The sequence below is a fragment of the Cololabis saira genome, chromosome 1 (genome assembly GCF_033807715.1).
Source record: "Cololabis saira isolate AMF1-May2022 chromosome 1, fColSai1.1, whole genome shotgun sequence".
Classification (NCBI taxonomy): domain Eukaryota; kingdom Metazoa; phylum Chordata; class Actinopteri; order Beloniformes; family Belonidae; genus Cololabis; species Cololabis saira.
This window is the reverse complement of record NC_084587.1, coordinates 20,108,555-20,129,167: the sequence shown is the minus strand read 5'-3', so window position 1 is coordinate 20,129,167 and position 20,613 is coordinate 20,108,555. Positions and strand designations below refer to the sequence as shown.

General features: G+C 41.3%; 1 protein-coding gene across 1 annotated transcript in view; it reads right to left on the bottom strand.

Moving 5' to 3' along the window:
* Positions 1 to 3,190: 3,190 nt before the first annotated feature.
* gstcd (glutathione S-transferase, C-terminal domain containing) overlaps positions 3,191 to 20,613 on the bottom strand; it is a 107,956-nt gene continuing 90,533 nt past the window's right edge. The window contains exons 10-12 of the mRNA XM_061717323.1: positions 17,092 to 17,122; positions 13,567 to 13,636; positions 3,191 to 6,186 (exon numbers count right to left, since the gene is read on the bottom strand). Of these exons, the coding sequence (XP_061573307.1) occupies positions 5,996 to 6,186; positions 13,567 to 13,636; positions 17,092 to 17,122 (292 nt within the window). The 3' untranslated portion in view covers positions 3,191 to 5,995. The remainder of the gene's footprint in view (positions 6,187 to 13,566; positions 13,637 to 17,091; positions 17,123 to 20,613) is intronic.

Here is a 20,613-nt window from a genome sequence, read left to right as displayed (position 1 = left end):
GCAGGTTCAGGCAGTGATCCGTCTCCAGCCAGCAGCTCCACAGCGGGCTGACCTTAACAGCGGCTCCTCCAAACCCAGCTGTGCGCGCCGCCAGCGGTGGGGACTCTTCTTCCTTTTTTTTTTTTTTTTTGCGTAATCTGTCCACCATCTACCACAATGCAAAAACTCAAAATCTTAATAAGATTATTTGTCTTATTTCTAGTTAAAATGTTTCATTTTTAGTCAAAAAAAATCTCATTACACTTAAAACAAGACTTATCACTGAAAAAAAACAACAATTTTCACCTGTTTCAAGTAGATTTTCACTTAAAATAAGTAGAAAAATCTGCCAGTGGAGATTTTTTTGCTTGTATGAGAAGATACATCTTGTCCCACTGGCATAATATTTTTCTTATTTCTAGTTAAAATGTCTAATTTTTAGTCAAAAAAAATCTCATTACACTTAAAACAAGACATATCAATGGAAAAAACAACAATTTTCACCTGTTTCAAGTAGATTTTCACTTAAATTAAGTAAAACAATCTAGTGGAACAATATTTTTTTTGCTTGTAATGAGAAGATAAATCTTGTCCCACTGGCAGATTTTTCTACTTATTTCAAGTGAAAATTTACTTGAAACAGGTGAAAATTGTCAAATAAGTAATTTTTCTGGTATTGACTCTTGTTTTAAGTGTAATGAGATTTTTTGACTAAAAAAAAAAGAGAGACATTTTAACTAGAAATAAAACAAATATTCCTGGTAAGATTGTGAGTTTTTGCAGTGCAGGAACAGGCTTGGAGGTGTCTTGGTTAACTGCGTGGCCTGCAGAGGCGCGCGGGTGCAGCGGCCACCCAGGTGGAGGCTGAAGTCTGATTTATGGTTCCGCGTTAAATCGACGCAGAGCCTACGCCGTAGGGTTACGCCGTAGCCTGTGCGTTGGGGTAAAAGCGGGACCATAAATCCGCCTTGAGCCGGCGCGCCGCCGGCAGCAAAAACACAACAATGAGCCATGTGACAAAGTTTGAGAAGCCGTTCAGTAAACAGAAAAAAGGCTTTTATTTGAACCCGTGTCAAGCCATGAATAAAAACTCATGTGACGAGTCATGTTATTTAAGTATTTTCCAGCGTCACATTAGATTCCTTTATATGCTGGTTTGCATTTCCACGCATTCCCAGACGAATTTGTTGAACATGCACTGTAAACAACGTATCCTTGATGTCGTTTTCTTAAATAGTGGAGAAAATCTGAATTTAAAGGTTCAGAAAATTCCTGTTTCACTCTTGAAAAAGTCTGGGCAGCCTGGCTTCTGTCCGGAATTTGTTGAAAATGGACTGTAAACAACATATCCTTGATGTGGTTTATTTTCTTTAACAGTAGGGAAAAATCTGAATTTAAAGGTTCAGGGTTCAAGTCCTGTTTGACTCCTGAAAAATTCTGGGCAGCCTTGCTTCTGTCCGGAGGTGCATCCAGTACAGTTGTCTGTACTGGATGTACTGTACTGGATGAAAACTACCCAACAAACTCAGAGGAATTTGTTGAGTTTTTTTTTTTTTTAAGAGAAAAAAAGATGGGTTTGAGAGTTTGTACAGGGGCTTTTGCTAAGAAGTCTGTGGAGGCGCAGATGCTTGACATCAAGTGATCAAGAAATGTGGTTTGTTCATTATTAGACAATCAATCATATCCCATGATTGTTTAATATTCCTCAGTACCACCAAGTGCAACTGGATTGGAGGAAAAACTGAGATAATTGTAAAGGATACCAAGGATTCATCATTTTCTAACTCAAAGTATTAAAATATCCATTTCACATTCGGAAAGTGGAATCTGGGGAAGTCAGAGAAACCTCTCATCTCCAATATCAGGATCCAACATGGCGGTTACTTGCGTCAACAAAGTAAACAGTTTCACTCTTTACAACAGTTCTGTCTCATGCTCTTCATGTTAAATCAGGCATAGCCTACACACAATAACAGTTTTGTTGATGTTGTTTTTTATGAGTGGACGTGTTGCTACACACTAGTAAGGGCTGACTGCCGTACAACATCTTTATGAAGTAGCATAGCTAGTAATGGCTAATGCTGGAAACCAGTCGGATGTTTGGAAACGTTCATTTTCTGACTTAAACTGGAACGTCATCATAGAGAAAGGATCTGAGGCATAAATGATACAGGATTAGTTAAGGTTTCATTTATCAGTTCATCACTGTGTCAAGACATTTTTAAATGTCTTTATTTTTCACTTCTTTTCCCTGTTCAACTGCAAATTCCCGACTGCCTTTTCCATCTCCCTAATGCTTGTACTCTTCAGAAAACCTGAAATATTTTCTATGTGCCAAGAAAAATAAAATAAAACACAAACTCATAATCACTTCTACCGCAATTGGCCGTCAAAGACATGTCTGATAGCAGTTTAAGTTTTGAAACATGTACAACTAACAAAGGGGTCGGTCCAGACCTTTGGTACCATCACTGTGTGCTGGGTTTATGGTCACATTTCAAGCTTTATGGGATTAAACCTGCTCTGTAATGACAGGAGGGCCCTTAAATTACCCAACCAAAGAGATTCAGATGGGACTGGTACCGAACCAAGACTGCATCCACAGGCTGTTATTTACAATCAGTGTCCATTTTCCAAGGCATTTTCTGGGAAATCGCTAATGAATTTGAGACAAAGACAAAACGCCGCCCATTTTTTTGTTTCTTGCATCCAATTCATGAACTAACTAACTAAATAAATACAGATAAAATATAAAAATTATTTCAGAACAGGCTTGGTGACAGCCTGGGGTTATTCCATGTTTTATATAAACTGTATATAATCATGAGGGACCAGGAGTGTGGGCAGTGGGCAAAATCAGAAATACATTCAGCATTGGGAATTGGCTCACAAAACACTGGGCATCTTTTTTTCTTAGTTTTTGTGAAGCACCCAGTGCCCTGCTGCGGGCGGTTTTACGTGAAAAGAGACGCTGCACAAGAGCCTTAAAATTGGGACACGCTCCTGGTAAAGCTGATAAAATTGAGAAAAAGCAGCATTTACAATACAGGTAACAATGAGACACGTAGGATGAGGAGCGTGAGCGAAAAGACTGGAACATTATCAGGATGTGCAGGATAACGGCATCTGGAACCGGCAGTACCGCAGGGAAACTAAAATAAAATACGAGCACAAAAACTTTCAGCAGTCAGGATTCCAAGAGAGATGCTCGGTGTTGTTTATTCAAACATTTCGGAAGTCAAATAAATGCATATTTTACCAGTGGAACTAGAAGTCAGATATAAAAGAGCATACACGATGAACCAATAATGAAGGGCAGCACAAAGGCCCCTTGTCTGTTTCACATGGAGGTGTAGTTTGTGTGTGAATGCTGCGGTAACCACGGCAACATAAACAAGATCATGCAGGAAAATTCATACCAAGTGGGAGGGACTCCAGACGTGGAAAAATGAAGTGTTTTCCCACAATTACAGCAACACGGGAAAAAAAAAAAATCATACAAAAAATAAAAATAAAACCATTTGCAGAAACACAAAAAAGATCTTAATTCAAAGCAAAGGTCATAACTAAAGTTAATAAAACATCACAGGTGCAGCTTTATTTCTGTACCCTGTTTTCTGTGAAACAACTGGTGCCAGGTGTTATATTTAATACATTTAAAAACATCCACAAGTGATGCAAAGAGTGATGACATGAAGGACCTTTGTTGAGGAAACTTCAAACTAAAGCAGTTTGTTTCACGTTGAACTTTCTAGTCCATCAATGGTTCCATCAAAGACAACTAGTACTGTAAGTTAAAAAGTTAAAGATGTCTTCAGCATGTGTCCTGTATAGAGGCCTAATGAGGCGAATCCTTATGAAAGGAGAGATAAAAACTACACCTCTGCTGTAGTTACCTACGGCCTCCCGTGTGTTCTGGTAAAATCACCCTGTTTCACATCTTAATATTCACTTTTTTCTCATTCGAGCTTTAACTAACGCCACCTGGTCTCTCGTTCTCCTCCGTTGTCACCGTCTACATGTCAGTCGTGTGAAGTCGTGCAGAGCCAGAACGTCCTCCTATATCTGTGGCCGTTCCCCTCAGGAGAGATTGACTCCACCGACTGAATTCAGATGAGTCGGATGCAGGAAAAGGCTGACCCCGTCTCGTCTATCCTCCCGGAGAAAGCGGGCAAACACGGCTCTCTGGCTGCCTCGCCGGATTTTTCAAGCAGCCACCACACACTATCAGAGGTGACAGCACGGGACTTTCGAGAAAACCAGATGACCGGCTTCATCTGCGAGACGGAAATCTCTAGGGACAACGCGAGTCGATGGTGCACGGGGGGCTGAAAAAGCAGGAGTATTGTGAGATTTTCAACGACGAGGCTCTGAACACCACGCATCTAATCAGGCACACTGACCTTTCTGCCAGATTCATAAAATATTCATTGCCACTGAACATATTATAGGATGCACACCCTACCCGCGTTGCCCTTTATGAAAAATAATCAGGTTCTCTGTAGGAACATGAAAAACTTTCTATTTGATCTGATATGATGGGAGTTTAAATCCATTTTCCCTCTGTGCAGTATATGCTGTCCTCGTGTGTCTCATTAAAACCCGCGGGGCAAGGAGGTGAGATGAGACGGAGGTGAATCTCCATCTCATCTAGAGCTGCACATGAGGTTTTAGTTCCAAACCTCTTCTGTTAATCGGAGTCAACTGCCCAGTGTTTTCAGAGACAAACCGCATCTGACAAAGTGTACGTGTGGTGTGGTTAATTAACTGTTTGGTGGCTGCCGACAGCTCAATCCCACGGTGTGAATAAAAACACGAGCACAACGCCGCAGTCGGTGGAGAGATTGAGCTTTTACTACAACAAAGGGTAAGTAATTGACGACATTTGCTAAATAAAGCAACAGCTTGTTTGTGGGTTTCTGAGAAAGGCAACAGTGTCGTCTGCTTGTAAAGCAGCACAAAGGAGGTTTTTCATGTTTAAATATCAGTTTCAGTTTGATTCAAATGAATATTTGATTAGTTCTAAGAAATGCTGTGCAGCTCTCTTTTGTCTCCCATCCTCCTTTTTCCTGGAAAAAGCTTTTTTGTCATGTCTGAGCTACATAATAAAAGGATGTAGACAAAAGGAAGGTCAGCACTGCAAGCTCCGCCGCTGCAGAACAGAACTCACGCTGCCACCTAGAGTTTGGTGGCGGAATTACAGAGCGACAGAAATAACAACGGACTACTATAAACATCATGGGCAGGCTACGTGTGTGGTGGATACGTAGAAACCATATATCAATCAACTACAACTTGGACATCTTCCTATATAAAAGCAACCTAACCTCAACCGCTATGAAGACTGTGTATATTTTCCATCTACAGCTGCATAGCTTTAGTTGTACAGCTGTCCCAAACAGGGACTGTGGATTGTCTTTGTTGTGGTTTCATACGCTGGACAATTTTCATAGTCCGGATCTGGTTCGGACTCAAACATGTACGGCTGGATTTCTGGACTTGTGTGATCTCTCCAAACTTTTTTGCTTATTGTAATTTGGTTTGGAGCGCTGCATTTGGTTCCCCGCCGGCCCAACCCCTAATCCCTACAAGATGCCATAATTCAACCAATTAAAAACACTTAAAACAGCATAATCTCGTTGTGAGGTGTGGCGTTAGTCATAATATTTCTTCTTTGACGTTCCAAAGTAATTGCAAGGTGGAACGGCGATGGGTGCGTGATTTACAAGTACTTAACACGAGCCAAAACGAGCTGAAAATGAACATGCGGCGTTCACTTTAAGCTTAAACTGAAAGATATTTTTTTTAGCTGGCTCTTATTTTTACAGATTCAGTAAACATTTCTTTTTCCGTTTTCTGAGGCAATTTTTCCAACACCCGGCCTGTAAAATATAAATAAAACGTTGATGTTGCATAAACAAATGATCATTATTCCGCTAGGGGCCACAGGCGTTAGAGATTTTTGCCAGCCCTGGCTGTTATGAAGACGCTCTGATGTCCACCAGCGCTCCGAGTCCTAATTATGCGTGGCTCCTTCCAGCTGGCCGGCGATGACTTCCCGTCCGCTCCTCTGCGGTGGCCTTCCCACCAGCATGTTGTTCTTTGGTGAGCAGCTCTCCGGCTCCATAGTAATCACCTGCACCGAGTACCCGTGAGTCTCTGCTGCCCACGAGCGATCCAAGTCCACCAAGCCCATACACTGCTTACCTGCAATGAGACCAACACAGAAATACCATCACTGTTCATCTATAATTCTGATTTAAATTCCGAAACAATTCAGATTTTAAATAATGAAAGCACAGAGGTGTCAGTGAATGATTTGATGAGAGTAAAAATCACAGTCGCAGTTCAGACCGGTGTTTGATCTGCTGCCCAGTATTTGGGAGGCAGATGAAGTCAAATGTCAAGCCTGCTTCTTTGTTTTATCTGTTATCTGTTCACGCCGCTTCTGCTCACAAATTTGAACTAATACGAGGAACGCAACGCATCAGTCAGGCTCTAATTTAGCTGCATCCTTTGCTGTGCCACTGGGCTGTTTTGACATTCAGGTTATGTTAATTTGGCTTCTCCCTGTTTATTCTCAGCTTTCATGTGTATCAGAACTCTACGGGAGCCACTTATTCATCAGCTCCTCGCGGATTATCTCACCTCTCCATAAGGTCTTCTTTTTTAAACACAGACTTTCAGCCTCTTTATGCAATTTTACAGTTTGGCAGCAGGTTGCAGTCACGCTGAATGTGAGATTTGGGCTCTCGCGCTGTCTCGGCAGTCACAGTCTGACTAGCAGGCTTAAAGAAATGGTGGTAAGAAAAAAGTGTTCATGAAAGAGCAGTAAAATGACAGAGAGCAGAAAGTACGGCGTGACAGGTGGTGTTAGGTGCACATGAAAAAGCTTCAGAGTGACGAGGCATTTGGGAGACTGCGCGGGTTCCGAGGGACGCTTTGATAAGCTGGAGAGCCATCAAGGTGATGAGAGTCCTCAGCATAATGAAGAGCTGTACGGAGGGGTGCAGGGGGCTTCGGCACAAAAAGAAAACCGGGGTTTTCACACCGACACCAATGTGGCAGCTGTTCACCGCAGCTGTTTTGTCACTTTACAATTTCATAAATTAACATGGTTTTAAAACATATCTCAAACGTCCGCCGTACTTTTTCAAACACTTTGTGAAATGGCTTTTTCTTCCCACACAGTGAACCAACCCATTCACTGCGTGGGAAGAAAAAGTCATTTCACAACGGTATTTAAAGCCTGATGTACCCGTTGCCGACGTTGTAGGCTGGTTCGGGTCAAACTGTCATCGTCACCCAGTCTTTATGTGTGAACAACTAAAAGACTAGTCAAAGATCCATCACCAACACATCTGTAAAGCGCATTAATACTTCTACGTCAAAGCTGCGCCGTAGCTACAGCGCAAGTGTAAACCTGACAGCAAAGACTGTGTAGTTCCTTTTAGAAAGAGTGCCTTTAGCCAAGCCACTTTTTCTGTTTGTGCTTCCCACACCTGGAATTCAATACCAAACACAATACGTGAACTCCCGAATCTGTCCTCTTTTACCAAACATCTTAAAGCTTGGCTATTGGAAGAACAACACTGTTGCCACAACCGTGCCTAAAACATGTATATTTGTTTAATGTCAGCTAATTGTTGGGGTACCATCTGCAACTTTTACTGAGTACACACATAAACATCACTGCTCTATTATCATTACTACAACTCCCTCTTCCTCCACTAATATTTTCGCTATTTTTTTATATCTTCATTGACTTTTTAAGTATTAGGGCTATGTGCAAGGCAAGACGCACTTTATATTCCTAAAATGGGTACTCCCAGTACCATAAAACTGTCATTGCTGGTATTTAATCAATGTAATATGTACTGAGTATTGTGCATTTAAAGCGACACTACGTAACTTTTCCACCTTAATATCATATTTCCAGAGTCATTGTGATGGTACATCAACTTCCAACAGGTTTAATGACACCTCTGTCATGGTCTGAGGGAGTCTGTATCGCCTTCACTGGCACTATGTAACTTTGAGGAGCATGGTAGGAACCCTGCCACACTAAAAAACTACAAATCGTTACGACTTTGACTGCTTTACGGCATACGTCACTTCCCCCTCCTTCCCGATTCGCAGTCGAGACGAAAATGGGCGGGGCGTGGAGCGCAGAGCTCCACAGAAGCTGGTAACCCGTTGCTGCTGCAGCAGCTCAACACAACAGACGTGGGGAAAAGATCCTAATGGTTTAACTTTTCAACGGTTTCCTGCTCGGAGGCAGAACCACGGAGACCGAGTATCTGACATAACAAAGTAAAAGAGTGAAAGAGTCGTCGGCTCGCTTTGGATCGCGGCGGTAACGACCAAACACCGGCTTCCACACAGTAAAGCCTGAATTATGGTTCTGCGTTAAATCGACGCACAACTACGGCGTAGGGTATGTGGCGACACTCAACGTACGGTGCGTGTCGCCGCGTAACCTACGCCGTAGGCTCTGCGTCGATTTAACGCAGAACCATAAATCAGCCTTAAACCACAAACACTCACACAGACCGGGTCGGATTAAAACACGGGTTTTATTCCCCACTTCGCCAACTAAACGCAGTTGCTGGCCAGCTCTCTGCGGTGCAATTAACCCCAATCTTCAGATAAAACTAGTTTGTTGAGGAAAAAATATTAACTCTTATTTGTAGCTGCAGAGGAAAAAAATAATCTCACGAGGAAAACAAAAATAATCACGCCTCGGAGCCTCACCATAATATAGCAGTCAAAAAAAAGAAAAGAGAAGTAAGAAGGATACAAAACGAGTACTGTATGTTGTACTATTATACAAATTTATTGAAACACATGGGTCTTCAGAAGGGATTTCATATGGATCCAGACCGTTAATAATCATTATTTTCTCCATATACTGCTCCCTGGCTTCCTTGTTTAAGGTATGTGGTAAATTCCAGTTCCTTTCCAGCAGTTTAACATCTTTTTTTTTGCGTTCTGTCTGTTACATCCATGGTCTGTTCACTTGGTGAAACAGAAAAGCATCCCGTCTCCTCTCATCAAAACAAATGCAGCGACGGGACAGGAGTTTTCCGGCAGTACGCGCTGGTGCTCATGGGAAACGTAGTGTTCTTTCTGGTAAAACAATACCGCTTTTGTCCAAAAGATGCCGCCAAACTCAGAAAAGCTCAAAGTTACGTTGTGCTGCTTTAAAATAGCACTTTATATTTACTGTGCAATCGGGCAATCTGCAATATAATTACGCACCTAACACTTTAACACTCCAGCACTCTGCACTTTAATCAGCCCTTTGATATCTAATTTTAGCATTTAATATTACTGAAATTCGTATGGTCCCCCGACCCTTGGCCTGTATGTTTCATGATCCACTATACTTTTCACTGTTTTTGCTTTTCTTTTCCTTTTCTGACCTATTGTGTTTTTAAGGACACGCTTTCTCTCTTGTAATTGCTCCTCCTGCCTACTGGCCATGGAAGCTAACTGTTCTACTTGTCGTTACTGTTGTTTTATTGATTTTATTATTTTATGTTGTTGACATTAACCTGCCGAAGGGACTAAAGATGAAAATTAGCCGTTGGCTATAATCTTGCATATTTACATGTATATGTTCATTAATATGTATTGTCCCTGTTATAAATAAAATAAACACAAACTCAAACTCAAAGTCTGACGTGAACTTTTCTTCAAATATAGCTACGTGTTGCATTTATGTGGACAGTAGGAAACGTGATTGGTGGAATTTCTCTTCTTCTTTTTCAAATTTCCGGGCGCTGTTTCATCTTGGCCGTTTTCCATTTGGATAGAACTGAAAAAATGACTGATGCTCAACATTTATCAGCTCCAACTTGCATAAAAAAACACGTTATTTGCTCCGCTGCTATTTCTGAGCGACATACAGGAAGTAAGCAGGAGTAAACTCGGCACTGCGAGCTCGGACGCTGCAGAAAAAGAAGCCACACTCCCATCTAGTAGTTGGTGGTGTAATTAAACGTGTGGCAAACAAAAATACAGCAAAATGGACGCTAGAGACACGAAGGGTATCCATGACAACGGAGAGTTGTTTGCACAAGGAAGCAGCAGAGTGAGCTATCCAAACAACACTAATGATCGAATAAAGATCCCCAGTGCAGATGAGTTAGAGAGGAGACGTCAAGGATGAAGAGGATTACGAAAAGGAAAAAGTTCTGACCGGTTTTCTTCCCCCCTTGATCATCATGAGGAGGATAAGATCCCGGGAGCTTTGACAGGTGAGTTTTTATCACTGATGGGAGACAGCGAGAGTATCATTTCATGCGAGTTGTGGGTGCATGAACACATTCTGGACTCCAGTATCTCTCCCCATGGACCTCTGATGGATACAGATGGACTAAATCTTCAGACAGACCAACAGCAGTGAGGTGGGAGTGCTCGCAGCGCTTGTTAACGATGGATCATGTTATTCTGGACATGCTACTGTGAAGGAGAACCTCTGCAACTCCAGATGGTGAACCGTTGACTTTAATAGCATAATGAGAGAGTTCCCTCCTGTTATTTGCACATGCTGAATGTGCTGTCATCACTTCAGCTGTTGCCAAGCGAAACACAACACTAATGCACTAACGATGAACTCTGGAGAGTTCAACCATGCCTACTATCTGACACTTTCTCACCTTGTTCTTATTGTAATTTACTTTCTAACAATATCATTTCACTCTGGAGATGAATTAGGTGTAATTAGATTAGATTACATTCAATTTGTTATGATTGGATTCAATTCAACTATTGTGGGTACATAAAACCATTTATTTATATATATAACACAACAACCCACCACCAGGTTACTATAGAAACGCAGTGTCGTGCCAGGATCTTCCATTTTTGTGTACCTATTTATATGATAATTAAATAATGACACAGCTGTGGTTAAAGGAGGAGGACGGCGTGAGGCAGGGCGTGTCCTCTCCGGGTAATATGACAAAGGTGAATCCTCGGAGTCAAAACAAGTCAGAAGATGTTTTATTCAGCGTGTCGGCTGTATGCTCTGGAATCAAATGAAAGTTAACAGCTACCTGAAAGCAACCTTTGAATTCATCCAACCTTTAATCGGAAATAATTAAAGACAGCGAGTCATCCGAGTGCTACAGGTATATAGAGGAAACTTACATGTTTTCCTTCAAGTTCAACACTTAAAGTTTACTTTTAAGTAACTTTCTATCAATAGGCTTTTTTTGAAGCTTTTATATAATGAAATGAACATTCTCATTTGGTTGAACAGTTGTGCTGGAACATCTATACGTGACTTATTTATCATATAATTGGAAAGGTTATTTTAGCTGGTTTTACCTTGAAAGGGCCAGCCATTGCAACTTATGTTAAAATAAAACCATGTTAACTTTTATTTGAACGCTCCGGAACACTAATAACTTTTCCACCAATCACATGAGGCTGGTGAGAAGAACAAAGTGGCTGGTAGGTTTTCCACATCAACCTGCCATTGTAGCAGGTGAATAAACAAAAAAAAAAGTTAATTTCTAACCCTGCAATGTACCACTGGCAGCTAATTTGTCATTCCTTAACCTATAACCTTTCCTTTGCAGTTTGCTGTTAACTCCGGAGAGCAACAGTGTTTTGCAATATGATACCTGATGAAGAGGTCCCTCCAGAGAAGCCGCAGCTGTCTGGAACAGACTTGTGTCTAGAGAAATGCCTTCTTTTTTTTTTGCATCCAACGTGAAATGAAATCATTTTCACCTCATCTATTGAATTCTTGGTGGGACACAGAAGGCGGCATTATCTGTCTCTCAAGGCCCATAGTGCCGCTCCCTGTCACGCCTGTAGCCTACTAACAGAAGGAAATAAAACACTTTTTCTTTGCTCCACTTCAGTTCAAATGACCCCTATCTCTGCGTCTGAAAACATTTTCTTCCTCTGCTCCTCTGCGCTTATTAACATCCGCCACGTCCACAGCTACACGTGCAGGTTGCTCCTTCAAACCTCTTCATATGATGGTCCCTGGACAGGGATTTATGCTGCTAAATGAGCTGGGGGAGCGTGCTGCCAAAAATAGTTTAAACTACCTTGTTACAACCAAAAACGTAATAACTGCCAATAATGTAATAATTTTGGCCATTTCAAATGTAATAAAGCCAATAGTGTAATAATGTGCCAATAATGTAAGTTGTATTACATTATTGGCAGTTATTACGTTATTGGTTGTAACAAGGAGGAACAGTTTTTATTTATTTTTTTCATGTTTTTGCTGTATGTATATTATATATTGCAGTTCAGATTTTTTGATTGGAAATAAACAGTAATAAAAACAAGAAGAAGAAGAGAGTTAACCAGTCAACAAATAGATCACTACTGAAACCAGCTGTTGGAGATCTAAAATTAATGCTCTGCAGGGTTCATATGTCTAACTTTGTTTTTCATGTTTGAAAATTAAAAACTACATCAACACATTGAGCTTACAGGCCCCATGTTGGCTAAAGTGACGTTTCAAAGTTGTTGTTGTTGTTTTTTTGTTTTTTTACAGTAATGATAAAGTAGCTGTGTAGATGTTTGTATTGCTCCATATTTTGTGAATATGAGTGAAAGCTACTTTTCATTTGAGAAGGAACAGTTTTAATTTATTTTGATTGTTCATGTTCTATCCTGTGTATTGTACACTGCAGTTCAGATTTTGGGATTGGAAATAAATAATAATGCAAGTCCAGGAAGATATATGGTGAATTAATTTGACACCTCAACACCCTCAACAAATGTTATGGTATATGCATGATGGTACACATGAAAAATTGCCTGTTTAGACAAGAACATCTATGAATATCTATTTGGCTAAAGAGGGGAAAGACCACACAATTATGAGAGAGAGAGAGGGACATATCTCTAGCTGCTGCTGTCATATTTATGTGTTATTACATTATCGGCACCAGTTATTACATTTTGAAAGGTTTTTTTTAATGCCAGGCCAATAACGTAATAACCAGCCAATAATGTAATGCCTTATTACATTATCGGCAAAAAGTTATTACGTTATTGGCTCAAAAGTTTTATTACATTATAGGCACATTATTACTCTATTGGCTTTATTACATTTGAAATGGCCAAAATGATTACGTTATTGGCAGTTATTACGTTATTGGCCGTTATTACGTTTTTGGTTGTAACATACCTCTCTATGTAAAGCTAATCTTATCACAATAGGGCTTCGGTGTTTCATTGTAGAAGCCGTAACTTCTTTTGAATGGGAGTCCACCACCAGAGGCCTTCGGTGGTGCTGCACCTCCACACTGTCTTCACTTTTTACAGCGAGTGACTCTTTTACACGCAGCCTCTGCCTTTAGGCTGAACATGCAGCGGGAGACATAGAAGACAATCTGTTGCAACAAGGAGGACAAGCAGTGCGCCCGATGACAAATCCATCAAGTTGTTTGGAAGTACCCAGAAATGCTGCGTCGAGCATGCTTCTGGGAACTCTTGAATAACTGAATAACATTAGCAACTCTTATTTTACTGAGTGTCTGAAAATGTTGGCACAGAACACATAATAATACACATGATGAGTATAAGGACGGAGATTGTAAACCGTACCGATGAGACGCCTCTCCGGCGAAAGCTGCACAGCAGTTTGGTCTGCGAAGCGGCATAGGATCATATGTTCCTGGAACAATAGCATAGGGAGAGTGTGAGAGCTGTTTGCTGCCTTTGGCAATATGTTTCTGGACGGCATATGTCCAGGCTCAGACCCAAATGTCTTTGCACCTGCAATTGCAATTAAAACACAATCAATTATATCAGACATTTAAATGAACTCCGTGAAACCGCGCTGAGATGAAGCCAACCTCATCCGGGATTGACTGAAAGGAAGAAAACCATTCTTAGCACATCACATGTCAAAATATTGAGTGTAGTAAACTCAGCAATCATCCCATCAGAGCAAATGAGCTCAAAAGGAGGCCACATATCATCGTTAACGTAGTGGTTAGTGAGATGCACAGCGGAGGAACACGGCTTTACAATCCCACTAAGGTGTTTGGCATTGATGGAACGAGCTTGAAAACGAAAACGGTTCTTTTTGATGCATCATAAAATCTGTCAGCTCCAAAAAAGTTTGACATCATCTCATATGATAATTTTTCTAAAGAGAGTCAAAGTCAGTGCTCCCGAACGTCTGGTAACATTAGCAGCCAGACTTTAACAAGCCTCCAGTGATATCTTCCATTTCGTTTCGATTCCAGCAGTAACCGCTCTGCCTGTCAGTCATTACAGTCGACAAACAGGAATCCCCACCTGCGCTCCTTTATTTATCATTCTTTTTAATATGCGGATCTACAAGGTAATTTTTTGTTACGGTTAGGTGCTACATAGAAAAAAAAACCCAGAAACTGATGTTCCCTCTCTGAAACACGTACGTCCCCGACAGCTCTCCAAACAAACCACATGAACTCGTGTAATTTATGTCCGAGCAAAGGACAAGCTCTTCCGTTCCGGTTCCACCTTGTTGTGGCTCGTGTACCGAGCGACTCGGGAGAGCGGTAAGTCATCTTCTAACCTGCCTCGGCTTTAATTGATCCCATTCTTCACTCTGCGGGGTGGACGCTGAATGCAAGGCCACAGAGCAGGTCCTTAAAGCTAGCGGTGAGCACCAATACCTCACACCATTAGCCCCTTCACACCGGCGCCGCTTTTCAGTTGACTCTCAGTCGATTTAATTACTTTAGTCGCGGCAGGACAACGACGCTTCGGCTGTAAAACAATGCAACGCAGCCTATATTTCTCCGAGTGTTGCCAGGGAGCACAAATGGTGAGATTTTCCACACAGAAGTTCAAGTAAGCAGCAGATTCCAAACATGGTTGTTGAAAGAAAAACAAATGGAAAAGCACAGAAGATTTAGAGCTTAGGCTTGAAGAGGTAGACAGTGTTTCCTCCTCCTGCTGCATAGCTCTATGTTTACCTTCTCACTTCTAGACCTTTATTATGAGACCTTCGTTTAAAAGGTTAACAATTCCCCGTTGCCCTATGAATGATAAACATCTTTTGTGCCTCTCAAGCCATGCAAATCTGTGCATCTTACACGCCCGCAAAGGAAAAGTGGTTAGAGGTGGTCCGATGTTGTGACATGTCAACTCGCGGTTGCTATGGTTAGGGCCTGCAGCTACTTCTGCACGGATTTTCCCCGGGGGCACTGACAGGCCCCATACATCACCGCGGGATAGGCCCTCCCAGAGTGAAATAGTGCGTCTGTGCTGAGCGATAAGGAGCGAGCAGCTGGAAGATGGGAGCATTTCCTCGTAAAGGACTGAGACGGTGCACACTGTTCACAGACAGTGAAGTTCAGAGTTCTCATTACTTTTGTTTTACTGTGAGAGAGGTAGGAGAGCAGTTTTTAACCCCAAATTCAATAACCCTGAGGTGTTTGGGGAAATGTGTTGCAACACCTAAACTATCAGACTTAAAACACAGTAAAAGCAATTAATTAATTACAGGCATATATAGCACATTATGTTTTTTAATCGCTTAATCTGTTTTTTAATCTCTAATTTTACCTTTTCTGTTTGCAAGTTGCCTTTATTATGAAATCTGTGTTTGTGCGGTGGAAGTGGACATTGATTGGCTGTCCCTGTGTTTGGGCTGGTTTAACAACGCTGGACAGGCATGTGAGTAGCGGAGAAGTGAAAATGGAGGAGCAGGTGAAAGTTGCAGGTCCAGTGACAATAATGTAATGAAGTTAAGGGAAAACACCTCAAATTGAGGGCTTTTCTCAACATTTTTTAGGTGAGATTAAAAAAGAGATTAATTAGATTAATTAATTACAGATGTTAATTAATTAATTAATCTAAATTTTTTAAACCGCTTGACAGCACTAATATACAGAGCCGTCTGGGAGATTTGCGAGGCCCTGTGCGAAATGGCTCGGGGGGGCCCTCGCACGTGAGCGTAGCGAGTGCGCGCGAAATTTTGGGGTTTTTTGGGTCGGATCGGGTGTCTATATGCGCAATTTTAACTCTCCAATTAGAAAAATACTGGATACCTTCCCCTGCCTCATCATCATTTGACTTGCCTCGACGCGGGGCCCCACGGCTGCTTGAGACCCGGTCGGATTGGTGATTTTTGTGACAAATTTATCAAACGAGCCTTTCAGAGAGGCATTAAACTCTTCCATTTTCTTTAGTTTTTTTCTTTTTTCATCCCCTGATGGAAATGTCCTGAATCTGTCTCGTTCTCTCGACATTGTGTGACAGTTTGTTCCAACTCCACCCGTCTGGATCAGAGCAGCTTGTGTCAATGCGCTTGGTCTGATCAGTTGTATTGAACAACAGACACATCATTGCACATATATTTTATTGATATGCACAGACTAGTACACATTTAGGTCTGTAATGGAATGTGACTGTTGATATTTATAAGGGAAAAAACGAAAACAAAAAACGAAAAAAAAAAATTTTTTTTTTTTTTTTTTTTTCAAAAACGGCCCATAGCGCGAGGCCCCTTGGGGCGCGAGGCCCCGTGCGGTCGCACGATTCGCACACCCCTTGCGGCGGCTCTGCTAATATATATATATATATATATATATATATATATATATATATATATATATATATATATATATATATATATATATATATATATATATATATATAGCCTCCTGCAGATCTCTGTGACCGTGAACAGGAATACGTAGGTATAGTTGATGGATGGATGGATGGATGGATGGATGGATGGATGGATACAACCACACCCAGCTGTGTTTCTCCTTGTAAATCTACTGCTCATTTGTCTCAGCAGCATCTGGCTTCTGTATTTGCTGTTGATAAATGCAGCATGAGAGAACCTTCACTTGTCAACAGGTCATTGAAATGTTCTTTAGGCATGTGAAACTATGAGTTATAAACTAACGACCTCAGATTGTGATATACTGCACTTGTAGTGGTATCTTAAAGAGGAAATGAATGGAGAGGAAAAATCAGAAGACCCTATACCCTATATATATATATATATATATATATATATATATATATATATATATATATATATATATATATATATACATACATACACACATATTATATATAAATAGGTATTAGTATTCAGTACTTGAAAACTTAAAAGCATACCTTATGTGTCAAAGTCTCCTGGAACCTTTTGCTGTAAAAATGGGTAGAAACACAAGAAATTATGTTAAAGTAGAGTCATTCAAAGTAAGACATAAAATGTATAAAGTACAGTGGGGGCGGGCTGTGTGTGATGACTCAGACAGGAGTGCCCAAGTGCTCAAAGCAACCAAGGTGGCTGCAGAAAGGCTAACAGCATGTTGGAACCGTCCCTCATGAGCGTTCCTACTGCACTGCACACCATTAGGACATCTTGTGTTGATCCTACTCTGGCCTTCGCTTTGTCACATACTTATCTTCTCCGGCCTAACCTGTGGCATCCGGGGACAGTTTCTTTTGTGCCTGCTGGTACTGTACCATTTCCAAGATTATCAATGTTCAATTCAGAGTAGCCAGACTCATTACATTTGTTTCGAAGAAGAAAATAATCAGGTTGGCTGGCCAGGCTATATTTTATTGCCGTAAAAATGTACTTATCATTTTCGACTGGTTACATAATTCCATTACGAGATGCCTACAACTCTGATTCTGATTCCTCTGAGGGAATAACAGGCTCTCCTCTGGAATATTCCTGCATTTAGCATCAACCACAATTCAATAACTTTTCCCAAGCCTTTTCAATGACACGCGGTCCCACAGCGTGATGGTGCCGCCGCCATGCTTCACTATGGGGATGGTGCTCACAGAATGATAAGCGGTGTTGGCTTTTTACAAGTAGCAGCAGTTTCCTCCCCCCAAACAAATCAATTCCCATCTGCAATTTGAACAATATTGTGCAGGTCTGTTACATAACATTCCAACAACAGATCCTTTACATTTAAAAGAAGCCAAGGGGATGAATATAAGGTACTGTATTAGGCATTGAATGTCACGCTTGATCAGGCCCGTGGGCCCGTGGGCGTGTGTGTGTGTGCGTGCGTGCGTGCGTGCGTGCGTGCGTGTGTGTGTGTGATTGTGTGCATGTGGGGGTGTATTTTGAAGCAGAAAAATATCTTTACAAATGGAGTGAGAACATAAGAGAAAGGCCGACGGCATGAAGTATCTGTGAGATAAATCGCACTCTCTGGGAACGAAGGTCTCTCATTAGTTCTGTTATGGCATGAAAACAAAGTCCGTTTGCCTGTGAAGGCTAGAAGTGGCTTAGTTTGGTTAATAGTTGATGTTAATTAAAAATCAACAAGAGGCAGGTCACGGGTAAGTGGCCAGTCAGGTCTCAGGGAGGAAGGTAGAATGTTTAACTTGGAAGTTTGAGATGTTAATTAAATGGGCAGTTAAGTTTGGCCGCTCATAAACACCTGGGAACTGCCTTGGAATGTCTCCACCTGAGGAATGCCCACACCAGTACCTGGAACATGGCCTTAGGGTAAAATATTAAGTGTCGAGACTGACGGAGTCAAGTGTGGAGGTCCTTCAGACATACTGCCCTGTAGAAACACCACCTCTCCTCCATTTCAGCTGCAAAGTCTTATTTCTGTCATTCTTCAATTTTTCATGAAGTGTTATAAGAGGAGTGACGAGTCAAGTTAAAACGAATGAAGAAAAAGTAAAAAAGTTTGTGAAAACTTTTAAATATTTATACTGTAGACTGGGATTGTCCCAGAGGCACAGCTTAAAAAAAAAAAAAGCTTTAATATAAGGCTTCTTAAGTTCTGCCTCACTAGTGGGGAGTTTGGGGTTTAGGAGCTGCTGTCGGACCATCCGTTTGTCTGAGCTGCTGAAATCAAGGGTTAGATAGATCAGTGTCTCCCAACCTGGGGTCCGGGCCCCCCCTGGGGGGGCGGCAGAGATCTATGGGGGGGCGCGAAACTTTGTCTGCTTTGAGGATATGCAGTTGTAAAAATTATATTTGCGCACGTTAAATAAATAAAAAATAATAACACACCTAATGGAATACTGTAATCCAAGTCTGTATAAACCCACGTAGTAATTTATAATGACCAAAATATATTTCTAAGTTATTTAGCAGGATAAAAACTTAATAACTTATTATTATATCATTATTCAACATTTAATCATACTACTACTCCGACAGGTTGTTAAAGGAAAAATGTTAAAAATGTTTGCGCTCATATTAAAAGAGACATTTTTCAGAAATTATTTTATGTCCTTGCAATTATTTTCTGTGTGTATTTTATACATTGGTGACACAAAATGAAGGTGAGAAAGACAAAGTCATATGTATACAGGGTAAACCAAAGAGAAATGTATCACAAAAACATCATTAATATTCATTTTTTCAATTAAAGATTTGTAACGAATCACTTTACTCTTTTGGTGCTAGTACGTACGGGTCGGGGGGCCCGGCTGGTCTTAGACAGAAGTAGGGGGGGCTCCAAGTAAAAAAGGATGAAGCAGAGGACGTGGTTGGAGAGGATGAAACAGAAGCAGAGAGGCCGAGTCTGTCCCGGCTGTGACGGGACTCATCCCGGGCATCGTGGGAGCCCTGCCTTAGTCATTTTACATTCACCCAAGTTGGAACGCTATTACACGCACCGATGCCCCTTGGCACGAAAACCCTTTGCATTATATTGATTCTTCTACTGGAAGCGATTTAATTATCATCATCCATCCATTTGCTAAATCAGCTCAAGCTGATGCAATGAAGCACGTCTGAATTATCCTGACCAAAAAGGTGCAGCCCACGTTGTATCAGACTCCTCAATCACCTCAACCTCAATGGGAGCCTACATTCATACTCACAGGCACAACACATGTAGTCCAACAACTAAAGTGGTTCGTGGAGGAGGAGTGTAGAGGAACCTGAAGCACCGGAGGGAACCTGAGTAATTAAAAAGATAAAGCATGCGTGGACTTCTATTTAAGCTGTACTCGCTGGGTCCCGTGTATGTGGGCCACGCTGGTTCCACAGATCTCCTTCAGACAGACGGACTCATGACTCTCAGGGTTTGGTTCAGACGTGATCACAAAGAGGATGGTAATTGTGATGATGGGTCCGGGGCACCAGCTGCAGTTATGCCACTCCTCAGTTCTGAAGAAGAGGCTGAGCTACTAGGAAAATGTAATTTATCAGTTGATTTTAAATCCATAGTCTTTCATATGGCCATGAACTCATGAAAGAAAGAGCAGGATTTTGATTTTGGCAGCTGGGCTTCATCTGGTGACAACTTTGGAGATTCAGGAGGTCAGGGCAAACTTGTTGGTCCTCCACGTCGAGAGGAACCAGCAGATGTGGAAGCTCCCTTGCTTCTTCACTTCAAATAAGATATTTTCCCTCAAGGCACACCACCCCATTTCAGCTGCTTGCTGACACTAATTTCTGTAAATTTCTAATGTTAAAATTAAGTTTGAGACCTTTAAAGAAAATAGCCAGTGAATGGAAAGGAAAAAATAATCATTGCAAGGTCCTCGAGGACCACAAACACTGAACTAAAGCTTTTCATTTTCTCTTTCAAAGGATCACATTAGCAGCAGAATCATTTGGGCATGTACAGTTAATTATCCCTTGGAAGACGTGTTACACATCAAAACATCAGGAATAATTCATTTCTGATGCTCCAAACAGAT